This window comes from Nycticebus coucang, chromosome 23 (assembly GCF_027406575.1).
Source record: "Nycticebus coucang isolate mNycCou1 chromosome 23, mNycCou1.pri, whole genome shotgun sequence".
NCBI lineage: Eukaryota > Metazoa > Chordata > Mammalia > Primates > Lorisidae > Nycticebus > Nycticebus coucang.
The window spans coordinates 14,270,123-14,295,573 of record NC_069802.1 but is presented as its reverse complement, the minus strand read 5'-3'; the positions used below and the strand labels follow the sequence as shown (position 1 = coordinate 14,295,573).

At 36.6% G+C, this 25,451-nt stretch overlaps 1 protein-coding gene across 2 annotated transcripts in view; it reads left to right on the top strand.

Moving 5' to 3' along the window:
- Positions 1-25,129, top strand: part of KLHL5 (kelch like family member 5) — a 64,337-nt gene extending 39,208 nt beyond the window's left edge. For both annotated transcript variants that reach the window (XM_053577823.1, XM_053577824.1), the window contains 9 exons: positions 1,760-1,896; positions 2,477-2,673; positions 7,973-8,185; positions 11,192-11,378; positions 13,258-13,482; positions 14,655-14,817; positions 16,956-17,168; positions 19,122-19,293; positions 23,927-25,129. In XM_053577823.1, the coding sequence (XP_053433798.1) occupies positions 1,760-1,896; positions 2,477-2,673; positions 7,973-8,185; positions 11,192-11,378; positions 13,258-13,482; positions 14,655-14,817; positions 16,956-17,168; positions 19,122-19,293; positions 23,927-23,983 (1,564 nt within the window). In that variant the 3' untranslated portion in view covers positions 23,984-25,129. The remainder of the gene's footprint in view (positions 1-1,759; positions 1,897-2,476; positions 2,674-7,972; positions 8,186-11,191; positions 11,379-13,257; positions 13,483-14,654; positions 14,818-16,955; positions 17,169-19,121; positions 19,294-23,926) is intronic.
- The last annotated feature ends 322 nt before the right edge of the window (positions 25,130-25,451 follow it).

Genomic DNA, 25,451 nt, shown 5'->3' with positions numbered 1-25,451 from the left:
CACCACCTTTATGGAATTTACTTCTACTTTCCCCCTCTCTCTGCCCTCTAAATGTAAAACTTCATTAGAAAAGAGGTCTTCCATCTGTTTTGTGCCCTGATGGACTTCAGTACCTGGAACAGTGCCGGTACTTATTTGGTACACAGCAGTATTTGCTCAGTGAATGACTAAATGAATGAAAGGATGGATGAAAAGACAATTCTCTGAAGAAGGAATATTAACGGCCAATAAATACTGGAACAACTTCACTAGCAAGTAGATGGATAGAAATTAAAACAATGAGATACTACTGAACACTACAGATGGCCAAAAATTTTAACATCCAACAATAGTGTAGGGGAGATGTTAGTCTTATATGATACTTATTGGTGGTGGAGGGGGGGGGTGTCTAAATTCGTATAAGAGTTTAGAGAGCAATTTGGTGAATCTTATAACTCAGAAATGCTATTCCTGGGGAGGGAGGAGAATAAAAGTAGAGAAAGACACAAAGGGAGCTTCCGTTATTCTCCGTATGATCATTTTTATGTCTTTAAAAAAAATGAATAAAGCGGGCGGCGCCTGTGGCTCAGTGAGCAGGGCGCCGGCCCCATGTGCCGAGGGTGGCGGGTTCAAACCCAGCCCCGGCCAAACTGCAACAAAAAAATAGCCGGGCGTTGTGGCGGGCGCCTGTAGTCCCAGCTGCTCGGGAGGCTGAGGCAAGAGAATCGCGTAAGCCCAGGAGTTGGAGGTTGCTGTGAGCCGTGTGAGGCCACGGCACTCTACCCGAGGGCGGTACAGTGAGACTCTGTCTCTACAAAAAAAAAAAAAAAAATGAATAAAGTACATCTGTGTAAGTATGTTGACATGGAAATGTATTTAAGACATTATCAAGTGAGAAACATACATGATTCAAAAATAATATTTTGATGGCTCACACCTATAATCCTAGCACTCTGGGAGGCTCAGACAGGTGGATTGCCTGAGCTCAGGAGTTTAAGACCAGCCTGAGCAAGAGTGAAACCCCATCTCTAAAAATAGCCAAGCATTGTGGCAGGTGCCTGTAGTCCCAGCTATTAGGGAGGCTGAGGCAAGAGTTTGAGGTTGTGGTGAGGTATGACACCACGGCACTCCACCAAGGGCAACAAAGTGAGACTCTGTCTCAAAAGAAGAAAAAAAAATATATATATATATATTACACACATATATATTTATAACTATTCTTATGTGACTGTCGAATATCTGAAGAGACATAGCTAATACATATTATAGCAAGATTTAATTTTATAGTGATAGGACAAATACATAACAAAATACAAAAAGTATACTATAATATTAAGAATTTAACACAGAAGTTAAAAATAACTTGCTGAAACAATTTTCAAATGTCTTCCATACCTTCACTATTCCCACAGATACAGTTTTTTAAAATACCTTAGGTCATTTTCAAAAATGATAAACAAAAAATAACCTTTACATTTTTTTCTCTTTTGTATAAAGTTGATTTAATGCTATGGGCTTGCAGCTTGCTTTCTGGATATTACAAAATTATATTTGAATAGTGAGCAGGTAAATCATTTACCTCAGCAGAAAATTTTCAGTAATGGTAATTTATTATTCAAAAGAAAGAAGTAGACCACAAAGCAATTTGTCAAACTTAAAACGTATTTCCCATACCATGCACTTTCCATGGGTAACGAATTTTAAAGAAGAAACAACAGCCTTTATTAATGCACATCAACTTGAATGTGGTCATTGACTTTTTTTCCTAATGTGTTGTCAGATTGGTGCTGTCCTCTGTCTCAGATTATTTTGCTGCCATGTTTACTAATGATGTCAGAGAGGCAAGACAAGAAGAGATAAAAATGGAAGGCGTAGAACCAAATTCATTGTGGTCCTTGATTCAGTATGCATATACAGGTAATAAGTCTGAAAATGTAAATTAAAACCTCTTAGATTTATATTGTATTATTAGATTTCAGATTTCTGCTTCTAATAAACCATAGCTAACAGTTAATTCTGCTGTTGTTCTCAGCACCGCTGGTGATGCTTGTATAAGTTAAAATTCCACACTAAAGCCTTTAAAATGATTATCATAATTAAGCTCTTGAATGGTATTTTAAAATATTAATATAATAATTTGATGAGTTATGTAATATCAAGATTTTACATTAAAAAATTGAGTATTATATATTTGTGTATAGTAGATCTAAATTATTCATTAATGCAACATTTTTAAATTCCAAAAATGAGTCATTATGTATAGTTTTTTATTTTAGTTTTCCTTCTAGTTTTTCATTTCAGTAAAGATTGTGAAGAGCTAATAAATGTTTTCCACATTTAGTGCTTGTTTTTTCTTTTATGAATGTGTCTTAAACTGTCTAGGTCTGTAATATACGTAATGAGCTCTTATTTAGAAATACGACTGTTAACATCAGTTATTTTATAAAATAAGACTGATGTAGTTCCACAGCTAATGGAATTTCTTTTTACCATTCAGGCCGCCTTGAATTAAAAGAAGATAATATTGAGTGCCTATTATCTACAGCTTGCCTTCTTCAGCTTTCACAGGTTGTAGAAGCATGCTGTAAGTTTTTAATGAAACAGCTTCACCCGTCTAACTGTCTGGGAATCCGTTCTTTTGCTGATGCCCAAGGTTGTACAGATTTGCACAAAGTGGCTCACAATTACACTATGGTATGTATTATTTGAAAAGCAGAAAGGCATATCTGCTGTGCCTTTTCCCTTCTTGTTGCAGACTTACCTACATATTGCTGTTTTCCCGTGTCTCTGCCACACATCTTGAGGTTCAGGTTCCCTGTCTGCTGTGTCACATTTTCAATGAGTTATGAGGGAAAAAACACTGAGTACTACTTCTCCTGGATGTATGAGTCAAGCCCTAGGTTATTACACCTGCTGAGAAGCAGAACAGTACAGCCCAGGACTATTCCATTTGCGATTTTCAGATCTGCTGTTTTTTAAAGCAGGATTTCTCCAAACATTTTACCATATTGCACATGGATGAATTTTAGAATTGTTCACATATTTATTAATGGAAGTTGGTTATAGTGGTTTTAGTATATTGGTAGAGCTTGAATGGAAGACTTTTTATTCAGGATAAATCTGATTTTATGTAAGAAGTGTTTCTGGCCACGTTACATGATGTTGCTGTTAATTGTAGCAAATTATATATTCAAGACAAATCATAGAGGAGGTTCTGATACAGTGGCCTGAAGGATAATGGACTGTGGATTGATCTGTGATAGCAAGAAAATAAGAGCATAGTGAGGGTTTGTTGTTAGGACCAACCTTCATGCTGGTCAACCTTCAGGTGAGGGGTGTGGGGAAGGGAAGGTCTGTGGGTTTTTAAGGAACGACCATGTTTCCCACATTACATAATGCCACATCAGTGAGTTCAGTCAGTAAATGGCCTGTGTGCTGGGCCTGTTCACCCATCCTGTGTGTATACAGGAAGGAAAGGATGAGTTCCCTCGCAGGATCCTGGAATCTGGAAACCTTTTTTCTATTCCTGACACTAAATGTAACCTGAAGGCTGTTGGTTTTAAATGCTTCAACTAAGGCAATACAGTCTGTGAGAAAGAAGAAAATGTGAACATTTACATACATGTACAGTTACTCAACTTTTAGGAAATATTATTTCATCTACCCTACTCCTTTCATTGAGTTGGTTGGGATATGAAGAGATTGATGATGCTTTAGGAATCTTTCATTAGAGAAATAGAGATTTAGAAAAGTTGGAAGAATAGGTACTATTGGGAAGGTTAATTATACCTGCTTCATGAGCTTGATGTGAATTAATAGAATTTTAACATTCAAAACAGTGATTGGCACATCATGTACCTAGTCAATAAATGACATCAACCTGTCATCGTCATCCCTACATAGATTTACTCTATTCAACACAGTAGGGATTTATGTAAGAGAACAAAAGGACCATACAGAACCTCAACCTTTATGATTAACCAATGGTGTAATCACTTCCTAGGAATGTTTCTTTTTTATGATCATCCCAGGACCTCAACTGAAAAAATAAGAGATTATGCAGTAGAACAGAAATTCACAGACCTAGCGTGGTATTAGGTTGAGATTTCAAAAATTAAGTCCATTAAAAGATTTTCCCTTTTCAATCTTTATCATCTTTGTAGATTCTGATTTTATCTTTACACCTGCAGTTACAAATACTTTTTGGAATAAGATGAATATAAACAAATAAAATAAAGATGGGTTTTTTCTTTGTAAGTTCATAACGTGAGTAGTATCTTTTACCCAGGAAGTTTTATTCACATGAAAATATTTGTATGCAATTAGGTCAGCCCTGTTGTTTACAGTAGAGACACAATTGCTGCCTTATGGCTTATATGTAAATTAAATTTAAATTTGATGTTCTTAAACCTATTTTCATAGTCAATTAGTTGGGATATATTTTTTTCTGAAGGCCATTATTTTATGTTATTCTGTCTTAACAGAGAGGTGAAATTGAGTTCTAATAAAAATAAGTAATTTAGAGGCAGATTGTCTGATTTGAATCGTTGCTATGAGAACCGAATGAGAATGTATAGCAAAATTCAATCTTCAATTTAAATAAATCCCTCAGTGATTTCATTTCCTTAAAAGGTGTTCAAAAGGGGGAAAGGGCACAATGCTAGCAAGTGTTTGGTAGGGTGACAATTGTTTGTATCGTTATGAAGTAAGTGTAATACCACCCCAGCGAGTTCAATCAGTAAGTGGCGTGAGTGGTGCTTGTGCTGGGCATGTTCCCCCATCCTGTGTGAATACAGGTAGGAGAGGATGAGTTCCTTGTAGGATCCTGGAATCTGGAAATCCTTTTTTCTCGTCTTAACTGCCACTGAATGTAACCTGGAGCAAGTCAGCCTCTAAAAATGTCCAACACTGGTTATACCATTAAAACTATTTAAAGCCATTAGGGATTTATGAAACAATATAGACACTTAATTTCAAATTTTTAAATTTTGTTTCTCAATCTAGAAAACTTACAAAAACATTAAATTCTGCTAAATAACCTGCTTTAAAACCAAATTAATACTTTTTTTTCTTTTTGAGACAGAGTCTCACTTTGTCACCCCCAGTAGAGTGCCGTGGTGTCATAGCTCACAGCAACCTCAAACTCTTGGGCTCAAGTGATTCTCTTGCCTCAGCCTCTTGAGTAGCTGGGAGTACAGGCACCCACCACAATGCTGGGCTATTTTTAGAGACAGGATCTCGGTCTTGCTCAGGCTGGTCTCAAACTCAGGAGCTCAGGCAGTCCACCTGCTTCGGCCTCCCAGAGTGCTAGGATTACAGGCGTGAGCCTCTGTGCCTGGCCCCAAATTAATACTTTTTAAAAATACTTTGTGTTGAATCTCAAGTTCAGTAGTATTTCGTAAATTGTTGAAAACTCAATTTTTACTTAATATAAATTATACTAGAATGGAAAGAGCATTGTTCTCAAATAGATATATCAACAAATAACTTGTCAAATGAATATTTACACAATAGTCCTTTTCTTACTAATGAGATTCAATTAATACCATTTGAAAGTATGGTAATAGTTATACCAGTATTGTATAAGTATGTTGAATATACTATATGCTATGCCTTTACCCACTCAGAAGTGTTTATTATTTTTTTCTTCAGAGTCTCACCTAACATTGCATAATAAGTATCTTTCCATGTAGCTATGTGATCTTTGTCCTTGAAATTTTTACTGACTTTTTAATGCACACCCCCTAAAGCTGAACATTCAGGCTATTTCCCATTTTTACCAGTATAAGTAACAGTACAGATAAGCATTGTTAGGTAGTCAGCTTTGTGTTCTGCTTATATAATATTTATTAACATTTAAACTACAACTAGGATAACTGGATTGATTCAACATTTTTATGGCTCTTGCTTTATGTTACCAAATCATTTTATAATGTCAGTATAGAATTGCTTGAAGCCATTCCAGCATTGAGGTTTTATTAAAATATATTTCGGAACATGATAATCAGTCATTTAAAATAGGGCATCTTTTAACAAATCATGATAAATTGATGCAATTGAATTTAGTTAATTATTCATGAGTGGTTTTCCTCTTAAGAATTTCTACTGAAAGGAATGTCAACTCAAGATATATTTTGTTTTGTTTTGTTTTGTTTTGTAGAGACAGAGTCTCACTGTACCGCCCTCGGGTAGAGTGCCGTGGCGTCACACGGCTCACAGCAACCTCTAACTCTTGGGCTTACGCGATTCTCCTGCCTCAGCCTCCCAAGCAGCTGGGACTACAGGCGCCCGCCACAACGCCCGGCTATCTTTTGGTTGCAGTTTGGCCGGGGCTGGGTTTGAACCCGCCACCCTCGGCATATGGGGCCGGCGCCTTACTCACTGAGCCACAGGCGCCACCCCAACTCAAGATATATTTTAGATCAATGTCTCTCTCAGATTACTATAGGCTATATAGAAAATGTAATTTTCATTTTAATATAAAAGAAAATTATTGATAGTTCTTATCTCTAGCCCTAATTTAAACAGCCTTAGCTATGTTACTAAAACTCTACATGCTGAGACAGTGACAGTACATTAGGAATATAAGAAAAACTGTAAAGGACAGTGTGGCTGCCATTTGCATTTATATTATAACTATGTCAACTACCCATACATTAAGATTTGTAACTATTTGGCCGGGTAAAGTAGCTCACTCCTATAATCCTGGCATTTGGCATGGCCAAGTCAGGATCACTTGAGCTCAGGAGTTTGAGACTGGCCTGATCAAAAACAAGACCCGTCTCTACTAAAAATAGAAAAATTAACCAAGTGTTGTGGTAGGCACCTATAATCCTATCTACTTGGGAGGCTAAGGCAGGAGGATCACTTGAGCCAGTAGTTTGAGGTTGCTGTAAGCTAGGCTGACACCATGGACCTTGAGATTAGGCAACAGAAAAAAAGAAAGAAAGAAAGAAAGATTTGTAACCATTCAAATTGAAGAATATATTTTCCTTCTCTCCAGATTATTTAGCATAATACCATATAAAGGTCATCTCAGACCCAAGGGCATTTTTAGCTCCCATTTCAAGTTGTAGAGCCCTTGATTCTAGCATGAAACCTGGACTGAGTCATCTCCAATCTAAGGTTCTGGTTCCAGTATATTCTAGGACAGGGCAACACTTGTTTTACTTCTTTTTCCAATGAGACCAAAAGAACTTTGTAAAGAAATCAGATTAGAAAAGATTAAAAATTTTAAAACAGATCTAAAATTCTGGATAGTTCATAAATAATATTAAAACAGTCTGTAAGGTCAATTTGGTTCTAAGATAGCCCTGAGGACAAATACTTTTTCTGGGCAGCGTCTAGGAAGACTTCTGTGATCTAGAGTGTTCCTAGGAAATTTAATTCCCCTAGAGCCCATTTCTGGGTAAGAGAAATAACCTCACCCGGGTATCAGACTTGACTCCACTGTTGGCCGAATTCTTCAGCAACCACAAATCCAAACTAACTTCCAGTGGTAGAGTGTCATACATCTTAGCATCTAATTCACTTTTTTCTATCTTCCTTCAAAAGACTTGCCAGAACTATTTCCTAACTTAGGCAAAATGATATCTAAATGTCTTAGGTCCGTTTTAAAAATGTAATCAGTGATACAACACCTTAATTCTACTTATTTATGTTTATCAACATAATTGCAGTTTATTTATTTGTGTTTTTTTTTTTTATTGTTTGTTGCAGTTTTCATTGTTTAGCTGGCCCGGACCAGGTTCAAACCCATCAGCCTTGGTGTACGTGGCTGGCGCCATAACCACTATGCTATGGGCCCTGAGCCATAATTGCAGTTTAAATAGTTTTTTCTGCTATGTTTATTTCCTACCAAGTCGTAATACAATGTAAGATCTTAAATATAAATTATGTTGTGGAATCTAACGCAGAAAACTTCTAGTTTCTTTTAAATAAACTGTGGTGGCCAGAAGAAACAGTATTGTTCATCTGCAATTTTTCCCTCCAGGAACATTTTATGGAAGTAATCAGAAACCAGGAATTTGTCTTATTACCAGCCAGTGAAATTGCAAAGCTTTTGGCCAGTGATGACATGAACATTCCTAATGAGGAAACCATATTGAATGCACTTCTTACGTGGGTCCGTCATGATTTGGAACAAAGACGGAAAGATCTCAGTAAACTTTTGGCTTATATTAGGCTACCTCTTCTTGCACCACAGGTAATTAATAGTTATTTGATTATAAGGTTTTTTTTCCCTGCCTATTCTGTTAAATAAAGTAATTTTACTTATATTTCTTTGAAATGTATAGGTGAAAAGATAGTAAAGTAACAAACTTCTGCTTATGTTTCCAATCCAGAAAGTCTGGCTACATTGCATCAATTAATAACAATCTTAGCTTGGAGTTAATAATTTTATTTGACTCAGTTATAAACCTGTCCTACCAATTGGAGAAAAATTAGTAAAGCTGCTAATAAGAGGAAAACATTGGAACTTAGGAACCAGAAAATGTATATTAATTCATTTTCTACTTGTTTATTAAATATGCACTAAATAGTAGAATCTGGTGATATCCAGATTAACAAAATATGACAGTCGTTCTAGTTCTGGCATTTTAAAACTCTGTCACTTGGCATATTCACACGTCTCAGTTTCTTCATCTGTCAAGTAGAGAGAATATCCTCTCTGACTACCTCATAGAATTATCGTGAAGCTCAAAAACATGCTCTGTAAAATAATACGTTCTATAAATAATATCATTATTATTATCATTAGTTGAGAATTAAGAGATATCTCTAGGCAGGGGCAACAGAGTGAGACTTTTTCTCAAAAAAAAAAAAAGGATTAAAAGGTATCTAGTTGTGTTCAAGGCAGGCAATCAGTCATAACATATTTATAGACACAGTTTCCCCTTTTTACAATTTTCACTGGAATATACAAAAATTTCCCCTGCATACTTTGCTGACTATTTCAAGGCCTAAAATGGAGAAAGAGGCCTTGAAAGCAGAAGAGGAATCAGCTGTTACTATTCAAGGTCAGACTTTCTTTTTTTTTTTTTTGTAGAGACAGAATCTCACTTTATTGCCCTCGGTAGAGTGCCGTGGCCTCACACAGCTCACAGCAACCTCCAACTCCTGGGCTTAAGCGATTCTCTTGCCTCAGCCTCCCAAGTAGCTGGCACTACAGGCGCCCGCCACAACGCCCAGCTATTTTTTGGTTGTAGTTTGGCCAGGGCTGGGTTTGAACCCGCCACCCTCGGTATATGGGGCTGGCGCTTTACCGACTGAGCCACAGGCGCCACCCCAGACTTTCTTTTTTTGATCTAAAATGCCATAAATATTATCTTACCTGTATTTATCTGGAGCATAATGTATTCCTGCTGTTGTGAGCAAAGTTACTGTTTGCTCTCAGGCTTACAAAGACAGTAATCAGTGCTGATTCTTGTAAGATTCCCTCTTCAAAGGTTGATCATTGTATGAATACATAGGAGTAAAACCACATGAATTGATGACAGTTCAGGACACATAACATAATAAAAAGTTTCTCTTGAAACCACATTTAAAGAAGGGAGTAACTTTTTACTACTTAGCAGATTCTTTTTTATTCTTTATAGATGAAATAAAATCTGAAAAATCCTGTTAGACTTGGAAAAAATCTGTGCATTTAAGTAAACCTGAAAATTTACTGCATTTCTGCAGCTTCAGATATTTATATTTGCATGACACTCTTAGACCTTCAAAATTTCTGTTATCTAGGCTGCTGCTTGTATAGCAAAAGTATTATGAAATAATCTCAGCAATGAGAAATCTAGAAAAATAAAGGATTACTATGTGTGTTATGAAGAACTACTAATTTCCAATCAAAAGATAAACAATAGAAAAACTAGAGGCAGACAAACGGAGAAGAAAAATTGCTTGTCCAAAATGCTTTTAAAAAAATGAAAAATGCAATTTAAAAAATGCTTATATTTACTCATCAGGAAAATTCAAACTAAGGGGAAAATGTGGTATTGTTGGCAACAATAAAAAGAGCTCTGCTGTCATACATGACTGATGGAAATATGAATTATTAACTGTCTCTTTGGAAAGTAATCTGACAGCATTTACTCTGTGTGTGTGTGTGTGTCTGTCCGTCCTTCCTGCCTGGAGTTAATTCAGTTCCTAGAAATCTATCCATAAAAGTGAAATCAGTGGATAAGGACTTCTGTGTAAGACTTGTTTTTGAAGCAAATTTTTGAAGTGTATGTACATATATGTGTGTATCTCTGTATACATATGTGTGTGAATGTATATACATACTGGAAACAAAGTTAATGTCCATAATAAGGAAATGGCTGGAAAAAATTAGTACATATATGTACTGTGGGATATTATTCAGTTATTAAAAAAAAATAAATCAGAACTACATCTTTTCAGGAAGACTTGGAGGAAGTTTTCATGAGATATTGTTGAGCAAAAATGGTAAGATGCAGCAAAATGTATAATAAAACAATTAGTAAAGGAAAATACTGTATACCTATTACACGTGTGTGTGTGTGTGTGAATAATGTCAGCAGAGGATCGTACGAGTATGGAGAAGATATGAAAGGATGAATGCGAGGTTGTTTTATAAAGCAGGGAAGGCTTGCAGGGTAGGTAGGGTGATAGAAAACCAAGCACAAAAGGAAAAGATGTTCATTGTTAAACAGAGTGTGCCCACAGGAGTATATGTAATGAGGTAGGATTTAGGGAAGCACAGGGAATTTTAATTTTTTTAGAATAATCACCATTTGGAGTTCTTTGCCCCTTGAGAAATTGGGAAGTTTTGTTTTTGTTGTTTGGGCATTATTTAGAGTAGGCAGATAAATGTAGTCTAGTTAATCAACTCCCACTTCTCATAATTCTTCTTCAATTAAAATTATTTCTAACTTTAAAAGTAAGATAATTTATTTTAGAAAATATGGAAATTATAGAAAAGTAGTAAAAAGATCATTTACAAAGCACCGGTATTCCTGCCAGCCAGAGGTAAGCACTGTAGTATTAAAACGCTAGAGTATACATATACCATCTATGCTCCTCAGTTTTAATTTCCAGTAAAATTAAAAATATAAATTTTGTAAATTTCACATATTTTAGTTTAAAATACGTGCCCACACTTGAATTTTTTTAAACATGAAATAATTTCCATTTTTCTTTTAACCTTACCATTTTCTTAGCCATTGGGGGTATAATCACTATTCTTTTCCAGTTCCTGGCAGACATGGAAAATAATGCACTTTTTCGGGATGATATAGAATGTCAGAAACTCATTATGGAAGCAATGAAGTATCATCTGTTACCAGAGAGACGACCCATGTTGCAAAGTCCTCGGACAAAACCTAGAAAGTCAACTGTTGGCACATTGTTTGCAGTTGGAGGGATGGATTCAACAAAAGGTATTGAATAGTCTTTTATTTAGGAAAAAATAAGACATTTTGAAAACAAAAAAATAAGGAATTTTAATAAATAATATTTGTGGCCAAAAACTTCTTTGAAGAAATTCCTTGTTGCAGGACAGGGGCAAAAAAGTATAAGACAAACCTGGGACATCCTCTGGTGCCAGAAAGTAAGGAAGTAGCCAAAGAACGATGGAGACAGGTCAGAAGACACAAGCAGCAGCTTGTAGAGGAATAATTGGAGAATTCAGAATCATAATTCAATATACATCAACTCTGGCTCATTTAAACAGATGAGGAATTTATTGGAAGGCTATGGGAAAAGGGAAGGAACTATTGCCCCTACCTAGCCTACCTCACAGCCACATTAGACTCCAGGGCTCAGGTGATCCTCCTGCCTCAACCTAGAACCACAGGCAACCACCTCAACATCAGCTAATTTTTCTATTTTTAGTATAGACAGGGTCTCACTCTTGCCTAAGCTGTCCTCAAACTCCTGAGCTCAAGGGATCCTCCTGCCCCGTCTCCCAGAGTGCTAGTATTACAGGCGTGAGTCACCACACCAGCTGCCCCTGCTTCTTGATAATACCTACTTCAGCTTTTAAATCCTACAGGCATACAGTTGATTAGCTGTAGGTCAGCCCAGGGCCCTAAACTTCTAGGAGCCAGGAAAAATAGCATTCCTCGTGTTGCTAATATGTGCCATGTATTACACAAGTACCTGACTGACTTCATCTCATCTCTATAACAGCTCTAAGGGCAGTGTGATCCTTGCTCTCCTGTATAGACACAGGTACCAAGACTTAGAGAGTTAAGTAATTTTCCCAGGATCACACAACTAATTAATGATGGGATCAAGATTCAAACTGCATTTTAACTTTGGAGACTATGTTCTCTGTTCCATTAACCCTTCATTTAATATGCTATTATACTGTGCCCCAAAAGTCCAGCTTCTTTATTCATTAATCCACAAGATGTAAATTTTACATTCTAGCTTTCAAGACTTTCTATAATTTGGCCCTTGCTACTTCACCAGCTTTGTTTCTGAGTCTTTTCCTAATAATCAAAAACTCTGACCTGTTTTGTTCACATTAGCTTCCCTGGCCTTAATTGGTCTTATTTCCAGTATTTTATAAAGAGCAGTTTGTGTTAGTTACATCATTAGGCTCATAGTCCCTTCATGTGTATGTTTAGTATAAGGCCCAACAAAAGAATCAACAAAAATTCTAAATAGCTGCTAAGAAACATGTTAGACTGCAATTTTGCTTACTTTTTTCTGAGACAGTCTCACTCTGTCTTCCTGGGTAGAGTGCTGTGGCGTCATAGGTCACAGCAACCTGAAACTCTTGGACTCAAGTGATTCTCTTGTCTCAGCCTCCCCAAGTAGCCAGAACTACAGGTTCCCGCCACAACGCCCAGCTATTCTTAGAGATAGAGTCTCGCTCTTGCTCAGGCTGGTCTCAAACTCATGAGCTCAGGCAATCCACCTGCCTCGGCCTTCTGCTGTGCTAAGATTACAGTCCTTAGCCACTGTGCCCAGCCTGTGCTTACTTTTTTTAAAGGTTAATTCTTCAGTATAAATTAGAAGCCCCTCAAGCTTTTAAGTAGAATTTTACAATTATTAGGATTTTGTTATTTTTAGATATTTAGATTTTTTTTTTTTTTTTTATTTTTGGCCGGGGCTGGGTTTGAACCTGCCACCTCCGGCATATGGGACCGGCACCCTACTCCTTGAGCCACAGGCACCACCCAGATATTTAGATTTTTAAAGCATTGTTATGAACGCCAATAAAATTACCCTTTTATATGTATAATTTCATAAAAATTATCAATCATGATGTAATTTTTATTAACATGACTTTCATATATTACTATTTAGGAGCAACCAGCATTGAAAAGTACGACCTCCGCACAAACATGTGGACCCCTGTAGCCACTATGAATGGGAGGAGGCTGCAGTTCGGCGTTGCAGTATTGGATGACAAACTGTATGTGGTTGGAGGAAGAGATGGGCTGAAGACTTTGAATACTGTAGAGTGCTACAACCCCAAAACGAAATCTTGGAGCGTGATGCCACCTATGTCCACACATAGGCATGGCCTTGGTAAGTATTACTAATGCAGAGTCACTCAGAATCCTATACACCACACACCACAGCACGTTCACACTCTGCGCGTGGCAGCGGCTGAGTGAGCAGCAGTCCCTCACCAGGCATTCTTCACGTACTCCCAGTATGCTTCACTCTGTTCCACTTTTTTATTAGCACTTATCAATCCCCGAAATACATTTTGGGTCTATTTCCTGATTAAATGGTCATAAGGTCACAACCCTTATCTGTGATGTTTTAGTTCTTAGTGGTAGGTGGGGAGGAAATAACACAGTAATTCTGGTCTTAAAGGTTTCAGAGGCAGTCGCTTAAGGTACAATAGAGGAAAGTTATTTTAAAACTACACCAGATACATGTGTTGTGGCTATTTAAAACATTTTTTTGATAATTAGATTTAAGATTAAATTGGCACTTAGTAGAAACTCAGTAGGTATCTGGAATAATTTAACAAATGAAGCTGGCTCAACTCCTGGTATAAGGAATCATACCAATAGATCACATTTTATTGGTATAATTCACCACCAAGGAGACGAATCAGCTTTGTTTGTTAATTTATGCAACAATATCAAATCTAACTATAGTACAATCTCATGGATTTGAATTAATAGGGGAAGGAATAAAAATGATTCTTTCAAATATATCTTAAATCCAAATAATCAAAAAAAATGTTTTAGATAGCCACAACGCATGTATGTGGTGTAGTTTTAAAATAACTTTCCACTATTGTACCTTAAGCTACTACCTCTGAAACTTTTAAGACCAGAATTACTGTGCTGTTTCCTCCCCACCTACCCAGTAAGAAGAGCAGTGAGGAAGCCAAATACCATTAACAGTGATTTTCAAACAGGGGATCTTAGGTGTGCTGTGAAAATTTGTAAAGATCATCAGTTAAATTATTTGCAAAACAAGTTTGCAGCACAGTAAATATATTCTTTATATTCGTATTTTGCTCTTTTTTTTTTTTAAATCAACATAATTTAAGTGTGCCATGGAAGTTTAACTATAGATTCAAGTGTGCCGTGAAAAGAGGCTGAAAAACACTAATCTATAGCATAATTTTTTGCTTGGTTCAATTTGTATATTTAAAGCTTATTGTAATTATATTTTATTAAACTGTGATTAAGACTGAGCAAACCCTAAGTCATTACTTCTTTCCCGTCTCCTCGTAGGGGTAGCTGTACTGGAAGGTCCCATGTATGCTGTAGGGGGACACGACGGCTGGAGCTACCTGAACACAGTAGAAAGATGGGACCCTCAGGCTCGCCAGTGGAATTTTGTCGCCACCATGTCCACCCCCAGGAGCACAGTAGGTGTGGCAGTACTAAGTGGAAAGTAAGGAAGTACCTAAAGTTCCTTTTAAAATGAAATATACCAAATTTATCAAGCTGTCTAATTAATTTCCAACTGAAAGATACACATTGACAAATACTTTGAGTGATTTGAAGAAACTTTTAAAATAATGTCTGTTTTTTATAGTTCTAAACATAGTAGCTCAACGTTAAGTTAGACTTTCATCCTAAAGTGCATCTACTATACATTTCTAGTTATTTCGAATGAAGAAATTTTACGTAAATATTCAGTATTAATAAGTTGACAGTTAAAGTCTGATGGCTTATATACCTTTAAAAGTATATTATGTATATTATAGTTAAAAGTATATATATGGTCTTTTTAAAATAGTTTTTCTCAGTGTTTCTCTAAAGATTCCTTATATCCTTTCTACTGATTTATCTTTATTTTTACTTTTCTTCTTTCTTAGCTTGGTAGACTGGTGAAAACTAGAACGGCTTTAAAAAGAGTTGTCCTCTTGCAATCATGTCTGCTTTGAGTAAACTGAGTTATTACTAATAGCTGTTGGTTACTCAGAGATTAAATATCTGTCTTTTTGAGCCCTTCTTCCTTAAAATAAAAAGCCTTTTATGGTTATTAAAGAAAAATTGGGGAGGGGGGTAACTTTTGCTTACTTAAAATGCTTGATCATCACTTACAGAAGATGGAATCATGGTTAAAATAGAGACTTAAAATCATTTGTAGACTCATGCCTGTAATCCTAGAGCTCTTGGGAGGCTGCGGTGGGAGAATCACTTGAGGTCAAGATTTGAGATGAGTTTATTCAATCTATAAAGAGCTTCCCACAGGAATAGGAAGTACAAAAGATTTTATGCTTAATAAAAAGTATTATGTCCAAATATTTTTAAAAGTATACATGTATTTTAGGTTCAGAATAAAAGGCTACTTCAAAATAGTGTAGCATATTGATTGATAATGAATTTAAATTGATCCAGGCAACATTTAGGTCATTCATAATTTGTAATATCTTTTTATTGCAGTTTGGCCAGGGCTGGGTTTGAACCTGCCACCCTTGGTATATGAGGCCAGCACATTACCCACTGTGCCACAGGCACCAACCTAATTTGTAATATCTTTTTCTTCTGTAACTTAATTTAATAAAGGATCACTCACTGTTCATATATAATGAATATTAATTTTATACTTTTATTTTAAGCTTTTTATTCTTCTGTTTTACTATTACAAGCACATTCCAGATGACTGTTGATAAACAACTGCTCACTAATACAACTGTGTGTTCTGATTCTGCTTCTTACTGGGTGACCTTGTGCGAGTTTCTTAATCTCCATGAACCTGGGTTTCTTCAGAGATAAAAGTGGTTTCTCACAGCATTACTGTGATAGTTAAATTAATGTGTATAAAATGTCTACCCAATGGTAAATGCTCAGGGAAGTTTAATTTCTTTCCTTTATAAATAAGTCCTCTCTTGGCTGTTTAAAAAAAAAATAAGTCATGGGTATATTTATATGCCCTATTTTATATATTTTAGGGCATTTTTTTTGAGGCAGAGTCTTGCTTTGTCACCCATGTTAGAGTGCAGTGGAGCAATCATAGTTCACTATAATCTCAAACTCCTGGTCTCAAATGATCCTCCAGCCTCAGCCTCGAAAATAGCTGGGTCTAGAAGGATGCTGTACTATGCCGGGCTACTTTTTTTTTTATTTTTGTAGAGACAGGGTTACGCTACATTGTCCAGACTGGTCTTGGTCTTGAACTTTTGGCCTCAAGTAATCCTTCTACCACCTTGGGCTCCCAAAGTGCCAGGATTACACGCATGAGCCAGTGCACCCAGCCCTAAGAAACATTTTAATGTCTCTAGCATGGCTGTGCATCTTGTAGTCAGTGTAACTTGTCCAGCATGCAGCAGCTGTGAATTCGTTGTCATTGCCTTCAGTGCAGCTTACGTTTTCTTTCTCATGTACCCACAGAGTGATATGTGCTATACACGTGTGTCATTTAATTGGTAGCATATGTTCATTTTTAATGGCACATGAATTGACAGTGTGTCTTACAATTGATAGCACCTTAAATTTAATGAAATGCTATAAGAATAGCTTCTTTGTCCTAAGCATAGTAATAGCACAAGTTCTTAGTTATCATTTCCTTTGCTCTTTGTACAGGCTTTATGCAGTTGGTGGTCGTGATGGAAGTTCTTGTCTCAAATCAGTAGAATGTTTTGATCCTCATACTAACAAATGGACACTGTGCGCTCAGATGTCAAAAAGGAGGGGTGGTGTCGGAGTAACGACCTGGAATGGATTGCTGTATGCTATTGGAGGACATGATGCTCCTGCGTCCAACTTGACCTCCAGACTCTCAGACTGTGTGGAGAGGTAATTTCCCATGAAGGGAAACTAAAAATAAATAAACAAAACAAAACAAAAAAAAAAAAATATATATATATATATATAAATCTCTGTTGCTTCCAGACATATTGATAACTTCACTGAGCATCCGCCCCCTGCCAGGCAGCTCTCTAGGAGCTCTATAAACACTGGGTCATGTGCTCTGACCATCCTCCACTGCCCCCCTACAGCCTACTCAGAGTCTTTTCTCGTCACATTACTGCCTCCTTAAACTTTACCTTATAATTGATTGCATAATTTATTAATTGAATCACATGACAAGTTTTATTGTATAGCTGTTTTATACTGGATACTGTACCTAATAAGAAAAGGAGCTTGATGGATTTCAGACAAAAATGACTTAGGGGCTGTAGGTTAAATAAAAAATGAAAAGGGTAGGGACGTTTCTGATACATTTTGATAATAAATGAAATAATATAAAATAATATGATAAAATAAAAGGCTAATAATAAGCCTTACAAGCTTGAACAGGTCATCCAAACTGGCCTCATGAAACTCAAGTGTGGGGCCAGGTGGAGAGCCTGATAGCAGGTTCCCAGCTGTTATGTTCAATCTATCTAGTTCAAGGAATGGAGAAAGTTGAATAGTTGTCTGAACCCTCCAAAGCAGAAAGGAATGTGGTTTATACAAGAAACTGAAAGGCAGCCATTCTGGCTAGAGAACAGAGGAGAAAAGGAGGGAGAGCTGGTGGGGTGGGGCAGATCGTGTAGAGTCTTTGGTATTATGAAGGTTTTGGATTATAAAAAGCAATAAGAAGTTAATGAGGGTCTGTGTGCACATATGTGCATGTGTTGGATATGATCAGATTTTTTAGTGTGATTAGTGTGATTCATTTAACAAACTTATAAATGACTAGAAGAAAAAAAATAAAATTAAGATTTATTGATAACGAATGCTGTCTTAGTTTGTTTCCTATAACAAAATATCGGAGCCTGGGTAATTTACAAAGAAAGGGAAGTTCAAGATTGGGTGGCCACATCTGGTATCTTCTGGTGAGGGCCTCTTGCTGTGTCAGAAATTGGTGGGGAAGGGGAAAGGAAAGCAGGGCATGCAAAAAGGTGAAACATGAGAGGCAGCTTCACCTATAACAACCGCTCTCGCACAAACTAATTTATTCCTGGAAGAACTAACCCAGACTCTTGAAAAAGATAGTAATCCATTTTACCAACCTAATCACCTTATAGAGGCCCCACCTCCTAGCACTGTTACACTGACAATTAAATTTCAACATGAGTTTTGTTGGGAACAGGCCACATCCTAATCTTAGCAGGACACTTTTGCGAAATAATAAGCAGATTTTTTTTTTTTTTTTGGTTGTTGTTTTTTGAGAAAGCAAGAAAGTTATGCCTACACTTCACCTGCATTGGGAGAAAAAACAATTCAGACTATGATTGTTACATGTTATAATCCAGAATTTATATACTTTGCCCCATAAATAATGGGTTTACTGTAGTTCTACACCCAGTGAAAAGCTGTTCATTGATACAAGAGGTATTAGACACAATATAGGTCATCTTAGCATGATGGGTCTACTCTTAGACAACTTACAGTACTTCTGGTTAAGACATCTCATGAAAGGAACAAGAGATCCAAAAATGGACAGCTATAGTGATGGAGGTTGTAAGGCATCTTACATAGAGCCTAACATACTGATTTCCCCAAATTTTCAGTGGTCAGTCTAATGCTGAAAGCAACTCTCAGTGTTTATATAAGCTCCTTATAAGTGGTATCCATTTGCTAAATCAATCTATAAGACTTTAAGTTATATAAGTTTGGGGGATAATATTGATATTCTTCTCTAAAACATGTTTTATTTACATGGCAAAAAAGAAAGCAGAAGATAGACTTGAAGCACAAAACTCTTTTTATATAAAATATTTTGTGAAAAATGTCAGCTTCAGTTCTGAAATTTTCTTGCAGATATGATCCCAAAACAGACATGTGGACTGCAGTAGCATCTATGAGCATCAGCCGGGATGCCGTGGGGGTCTGTCTACTTGGTGATAAATTATATGCTGTCGGGGGCTATGATGGACAGACCTACCTGAATACTGTGGAGGCTTATGATCCCCAGACAAATGAGTGGACCCAGGTATGGCATTTCATTTCTCATTATTACTACTTATTCTCTTTTGGTAAAACAGATCATCTCAATTTTGTCCAATATTGAAATATATAGCATAAACATAACAAAGGCATCTGTTGATTAAATGTGAGAAAATAAGAGACAATATTTAATTTTGTAGCATAATGAAGATTCTAAATCACCTTTCAAGTGTAAGTTACTACTCACAGAAATTATTAATTGATCTGCCACCATTTGCCTGATGAAATGTTCTAGCGTAGTTAGAGCTGATAGGACCACAGGAAGGTAACAGCAGAAGGAGGGGAGTGTGGAAAAAAAGAAATAAGGATAGTGGTCAGAAAAATCTGAGCAACTTACCTTACACAAGCAATAGTTTTTAAATACTGGTGTTTGAGAATAGATTAAATTTCTGGTCATAGCCCAATAAAATGGCAACCCTGAGTTACATGAAAAGAAATTTGACCTGTGGCAGGCCATAACTACAATAGGGAATCTGCTTAACAAATGCAAACCTTGTAACCTAATTGTTTGTACCCTCACATTAACCTGAAATAAAAAAGTAAGAATAAAAGAAATTTGACATGGCAGAAAGAATTCTAACCATATCTATTTCTGGGAGCCCCGAGCACGTCTAAGAATTTTGAGATCTTTGCTTTTGAGATCTTTGCTTCCACCATCACCAAGAACAGAATCAGCAGTTCTGTGCTTGCACGCCCAATTCAGTATCTGGATCAAAAAAGACACTCAGTAAATGTTTAGCTGACCCAAGGTTTTCTTATATAAGGAACAATGGTAAGTATTGTCAAGAAAACTTATGAGAAGTTGTGCTGTTGTAGAATTTAACTTCTTAGGGAAGTCAGATCCGCAGGTGGGAGGAGAGGGCCCAATAGATGAGGACTTTGGTGTTCAGTGTCCCACAGGTTAGTAGTGAGTGGCATAAAAAATCAAGCAGGAAAAAAGAAACGGTTGTGAGAAGGGCTTTAGCGAGAAAGAAAGGTTTAAACTGAGCCTTAATAAATTGATCTAATTCAAAAAGGTTGGGGAACAAGAAGAAATTGTGTGAGGAAAGATGAAAGAAATGTCACTGAATCAGAATCTGCAAGACATTTTGAGGAAGTTTGACTGGTTATAAGGATCCAAGCTTGAGAAGCATAGGAGTTCTTACTGGAGAGGAAGGCCAGGGTCAGAATGGAGATCTGTGCGGTTTGGTAATGAGAAGTCCACAGAGACTGTCAGCCACGGCAGTGATGCAGGTGGGCTCAAGGCAAATCAAGTTAGGGGTGGGGGAAATGAAAGCTGAATAAAGCCAATATTGAAATATATAGCATATTGGAAGATTGCTTCAGTTACAAGGCTTGACATGTTAAATACAGACAGAGTCAAGTAATCATTCTTTATATATGCACATTAACTGGGTTGGATTGGGAGGTGTGGCCTCTGAAGAAATCAGCAAAGGAGTGATCAGAAAGGTTCTTAGAAAATACTGCGATAGAGCATTTAAGGGAGGAGCAGGCGTTTCAACAGTGTGAGGATGAATGAAGATAATTTATTATTCATGAAGTTTGGGGGCCCTCTGAGAATCTGATAAAAAGCAGAAACCAGCACACCATTTAAAAAGTAAAGAGAAGAAAAGACTGTAAGAGCTAGAGGGGCAGACAATTTTAAATTACAACAATAGAAAGTTAACATTTATTGAGCACATCTTATAGAACAGGCTCTGTTCTAAGCATCAATAACTTAATCATCCTAACAGTAGTATAAAGTAAGTATTGTTATTTCCCCATTGTACAGGCTGATGAGTCGAGATACACAGAGTTTAAATAGCTAATCCAAGGCCATGTAGAAATTAAATGGTGGAGTTAGGATTTGAGCTAAGGATTTTTCTTCCCACAAGGATAACAAGGTAGAAGGAAATTCCAGATACTAGAAAGAAAGAGCAAACCTGAAGGGTACTTTTCTGGAAAAGGGCTGGAAATAAAATTAAGAGCAAAACCTGGTCATTCTCAGACTGGAAGGAAAGTCTTATTCTCCAACGAAGAGACGAGAATATGGCTGTGGAAAAGATACAGGGAGTTTGTAATTAAAGAGAAGGATAGGATAAAAGGACTTGGATTGTATAACCTTTTTCTTAAGCAAGTGAGATCGTTTGGTGAAGGGAGGAAGGACGTAAGTTAGAGCTACAGGATTTCATTAGTTACCTAGTTTTCATTAATTATTAGTTTTCACAATTACCTAGTTCCAGCTTCCCCACTGTGGCAGAAGCAGTTCTGAATGATAACCGAGGAGCCCAAAAAGAGAGAAAAATCTCCTCTTATAAGATGTATTTTATTTAAGCCCTTAGGCCAGTTATAAGAAACTCTATAGGCCAGTATATGAGACTTGTTATTACAGATAATTAACACTTTATACTAACTCACTCTGTTATCAAAATTTATCACCTGTGGCCACATAGCTATTTAGTTGGCATGCCATCTGTATTACTATGTAAAGCGTCTAAAAATGTGAACTTATAACCATATTATCAGAAAAATAAATGTTTTCTTTTAACGTTCTGACAAATGGACAAGAGGATATTTGTATGGGGACTGAAATGAGATTATAAAGTCTTTTTGTTTTTTCTTTAATTTTTTTTAAGACAGAGTCTCACTATGTCACCTTCAGTAGAGTGCTGTGGCATCACACCTCACAGCAACCTCAAACTCTTGGGCTTAAGTGGTTCTCTTGCCTCAGCCTCCCAAGTAGCTGGGACTACAGGTGCCCAGCTATTTTTTTGTTGCAGTTGTCATTGTTGTTTTAGCTGCCCGGGCTGGGTTCGAACCTGCCAGCCTCAGTGTATGTGGCTAGCACCGTAACCACTGTTCTACAGGCACCAAGCCGAGATTACAAAGTCTTAAGCCACCACCCACTTCATCACCAGCCCTGACCCAAAGCAGGAGGTAACTATTGATTTTAATAAATTCTCTAAATTACACTTTCTACCCTATTTCCCCGAAAATAAGACATCCTCCGAAAATAAGACCTACTTACAGGAAAGATAAGACGTCCCTTGAAAATAAGACCTAGCGCATCTTTGGGAGCACACCTTAAAATAAGATACTGTCTTATTTTCGGGGCAACAGGATAGCTAGTTGTCATGACTATGTCAGCTATTCACAATATAGAAACTATGTGTCTTGGGTGATTTGAGAAAAACTGCTAATTCCAAACTGACATTTTTATTTAAATGATTTAGAGGTTATATCCACCATACTGTAAATAGATATGGTTTTAAAATAGGTTATTTGATTTCAAAGAGATAAACAGTTATAAAAATAATTGATTCACTATGTTAACCAGTTTGATGAAAATATTTCAAATTGTATATAAAACCAGCACATTGTACCCCATGATTGCATTAATGTACACAGCTATGATTTAATAAAAAAAAAGAAAAAAAATAATTGATTCAGGTGGAAAATTGAAGTCCGGTCTGTTCTTAAAATCTTACTGGTCTGGGAGGTCAGACTAATTAGGAAGTTATTGTGCATTTGAAAAAAAAAATACTTTAGTACATCCCATAACATGTAAGAACAAAGCAAACTAATTTCTTAGTACTTTGCATTAGTCAGCCTGCTCCCCAACGCTAATATTTTAACTTTCTTGGGTCAAATGCAGAGATTCTTATTTTGTTCAGAGTAGTTCTTAAAAAACTATCCTTGTCCACTGTGAATTTCCCAAGTGTCTACAGTACTTTAAAGGAAAAAAGACAGTAAGTGAAAGATCTAAGAAATGTTCCTTATCCGTAAGTTAAGATTATATTCCTTGCTCTAGCAGCCCTCCCTCCTCACCCCCACCCCCACGACCACATACACACTTCTGTCTCACTGTCATAGAGTTCCATCACCAAGTTTGTTTCTCTCCTTGGGAATTACTTGAGTAGCAAATACAGTAGAACCCCTGTAAGTTGACCACCCAAGGGACTAACTGGTCAACATAAGGGACTAGGCCTACTGTACTGACACATACATGGATGGATGTCTGGTCTGTGAAAATTAGGTCAACTTGAGGTGGTCAATGGAGGCAAGTGGTCAGCTGTGGAGGTTCCACTGTATATGGGTAATAAAATAATTTCATGGTTGGGGGTTACCACAACATGAGGAACTGTATAAGGGTCGCAGCATTAGGAAGGTTGACAACCACTGCTCTAGAATAAGCAGATCCCCACGGGTTCAGAGTATTTTGTGTACTATCTCTATAGCATGGCTGTTAGAGGACCTCGCTAGGTAACCCTTGATATTTTTCTCCACATGGATCACCAAGTTACCTAAACGTTTTACATTTTTCATATCCACATGTGCATCATTTTGGCCAAAATATAGTATTTCTTGTAGGTTTATTCTTGAGCTGTTGAAAAGACTCACCTTTAAAGAGGAGTGGATGCTACATAATTGTGATATACCCCAACCATTTAGTCTATGATACTCTGTCTGGAGGGGAGTGTCTTGAGGAAGGGTCCAGGCCAGCAGCAGGGCTAGAGCAACAGGTGGCCAGGACAGCAGCCCTTTGCCAACAAGTACAGATGCTTTCAATAGTACCCCAACTGCTGTAATATTATTGACACTTTTACCTACAAGTCTAACTCTTTTTGTTTCTTTTCTAGGTTGCTCCACTGTGCCTAGGAAGAGCTGGGGCTTGTGTTGTGACTGTAAAATTATAATTCAGTGCTTTATTTTCTAAATGAAGACATCCACTTCCTTTATTAATTCAGTACAATTATTCTATCAAGGATATACTTTTAGTAAATGTGTGATGCCACGTTCCTGGGCAGAAAGTGCCTGATCTCAAAGTGAAGATGTTAAAACACAGGAGAAAGAAGTGGATGGACCAAGATTAAATACTTTCATTTCTTAGTAAATTAAAACTACAGCTGATGGATTGTGAACATATGTTCCTGATATAAAATATGAGGACAAATGCACTTTTCTGAAACATAACCTGGTGCTAACTGGGAATTTCACTTACTCACAGTCAAGTACCTTTTACTCACATTAACCAGATTTATTTATTATAGTGCAAACACACCAGATAAAACTTCTCAAATGTTGCTTTGTAAGTTTATCATACATGAACTGCAGTAATATTTGTTTGTTTGCTTGTTTGTTCAACTACAACCACTATTTTAATGACGTACTAAAGGTATACTATTTAGTGTTTTCAGAAACAGCTTCATCACATGTGCTTTGGTTGTGGATTTTGTTTCTAAAATTGACTTTGTCCAGTGAATAAAGAAAAACAGTAAAGAGTTAAAGCAACAATAACCAAATAAAAACTTGATATATTCTTTGGAGTCCATTTAAATAATCATTTCATTACACCTAGATTCACCAAGAACTACCTTATGATAGTCTAAAATTGAAATTGTAACATGGCATTTTACATTAAATTTAAGATATGCAAATTTGTGTAGAGAAAATAAATGCTACATATACTATAAAGTTCTTTCACCTAATTAGAATTTAATTATATGGATTTGTTTTCTTTTATAAAAGATGTTTTGATTTTGTCTTTTGATATTGACAAAATTGTTTGAATTTTCTTCGGGTCACAAATTGGTATTTGCCTCCCCACCTAGTTTCTTAGTAGTTAGTAAACCATCGTGTTTCTTTGTAATCAAACAGTTTTGGGGGAATGGGCTTATCAAATGTTTAAAAAATAAGTTTAAAGTGTTTGTTACCCAAAGTTTTGTACATTTGTAAACTCTGATCACATATGTGAATGTTAATACTCTCAGTGAATTGTTACTGTTTGCAAAAATGCACTGGGTAGGTAACATTTTGTGATAAATCCTACAAGGTAAAAGTCATTAACTTATATCTTAATATAAAAAGAGCATAAACTAAATTCTCATCTTTTAAAATACATTGTTGTGATAATGTGTTTTTATATTTTATATGACGGTAGCCATTCCACTGTGGGCTGCAGGGAACCAAAGAATGGATAATTAGAGTTCCAAATAGTAATCACAGACCCAAGCCTCCACAGGAGGTAACAATGTATTAATGTTTCTGCTTGACGTAAATATGAGATGTGAATATATGACAAATCACTGTCACTATTACTGTGACCACATCAGTCAAATGGCTACAGGATTTGTTTTGGGAATAGAAGTACTCACTTTCTTGGGT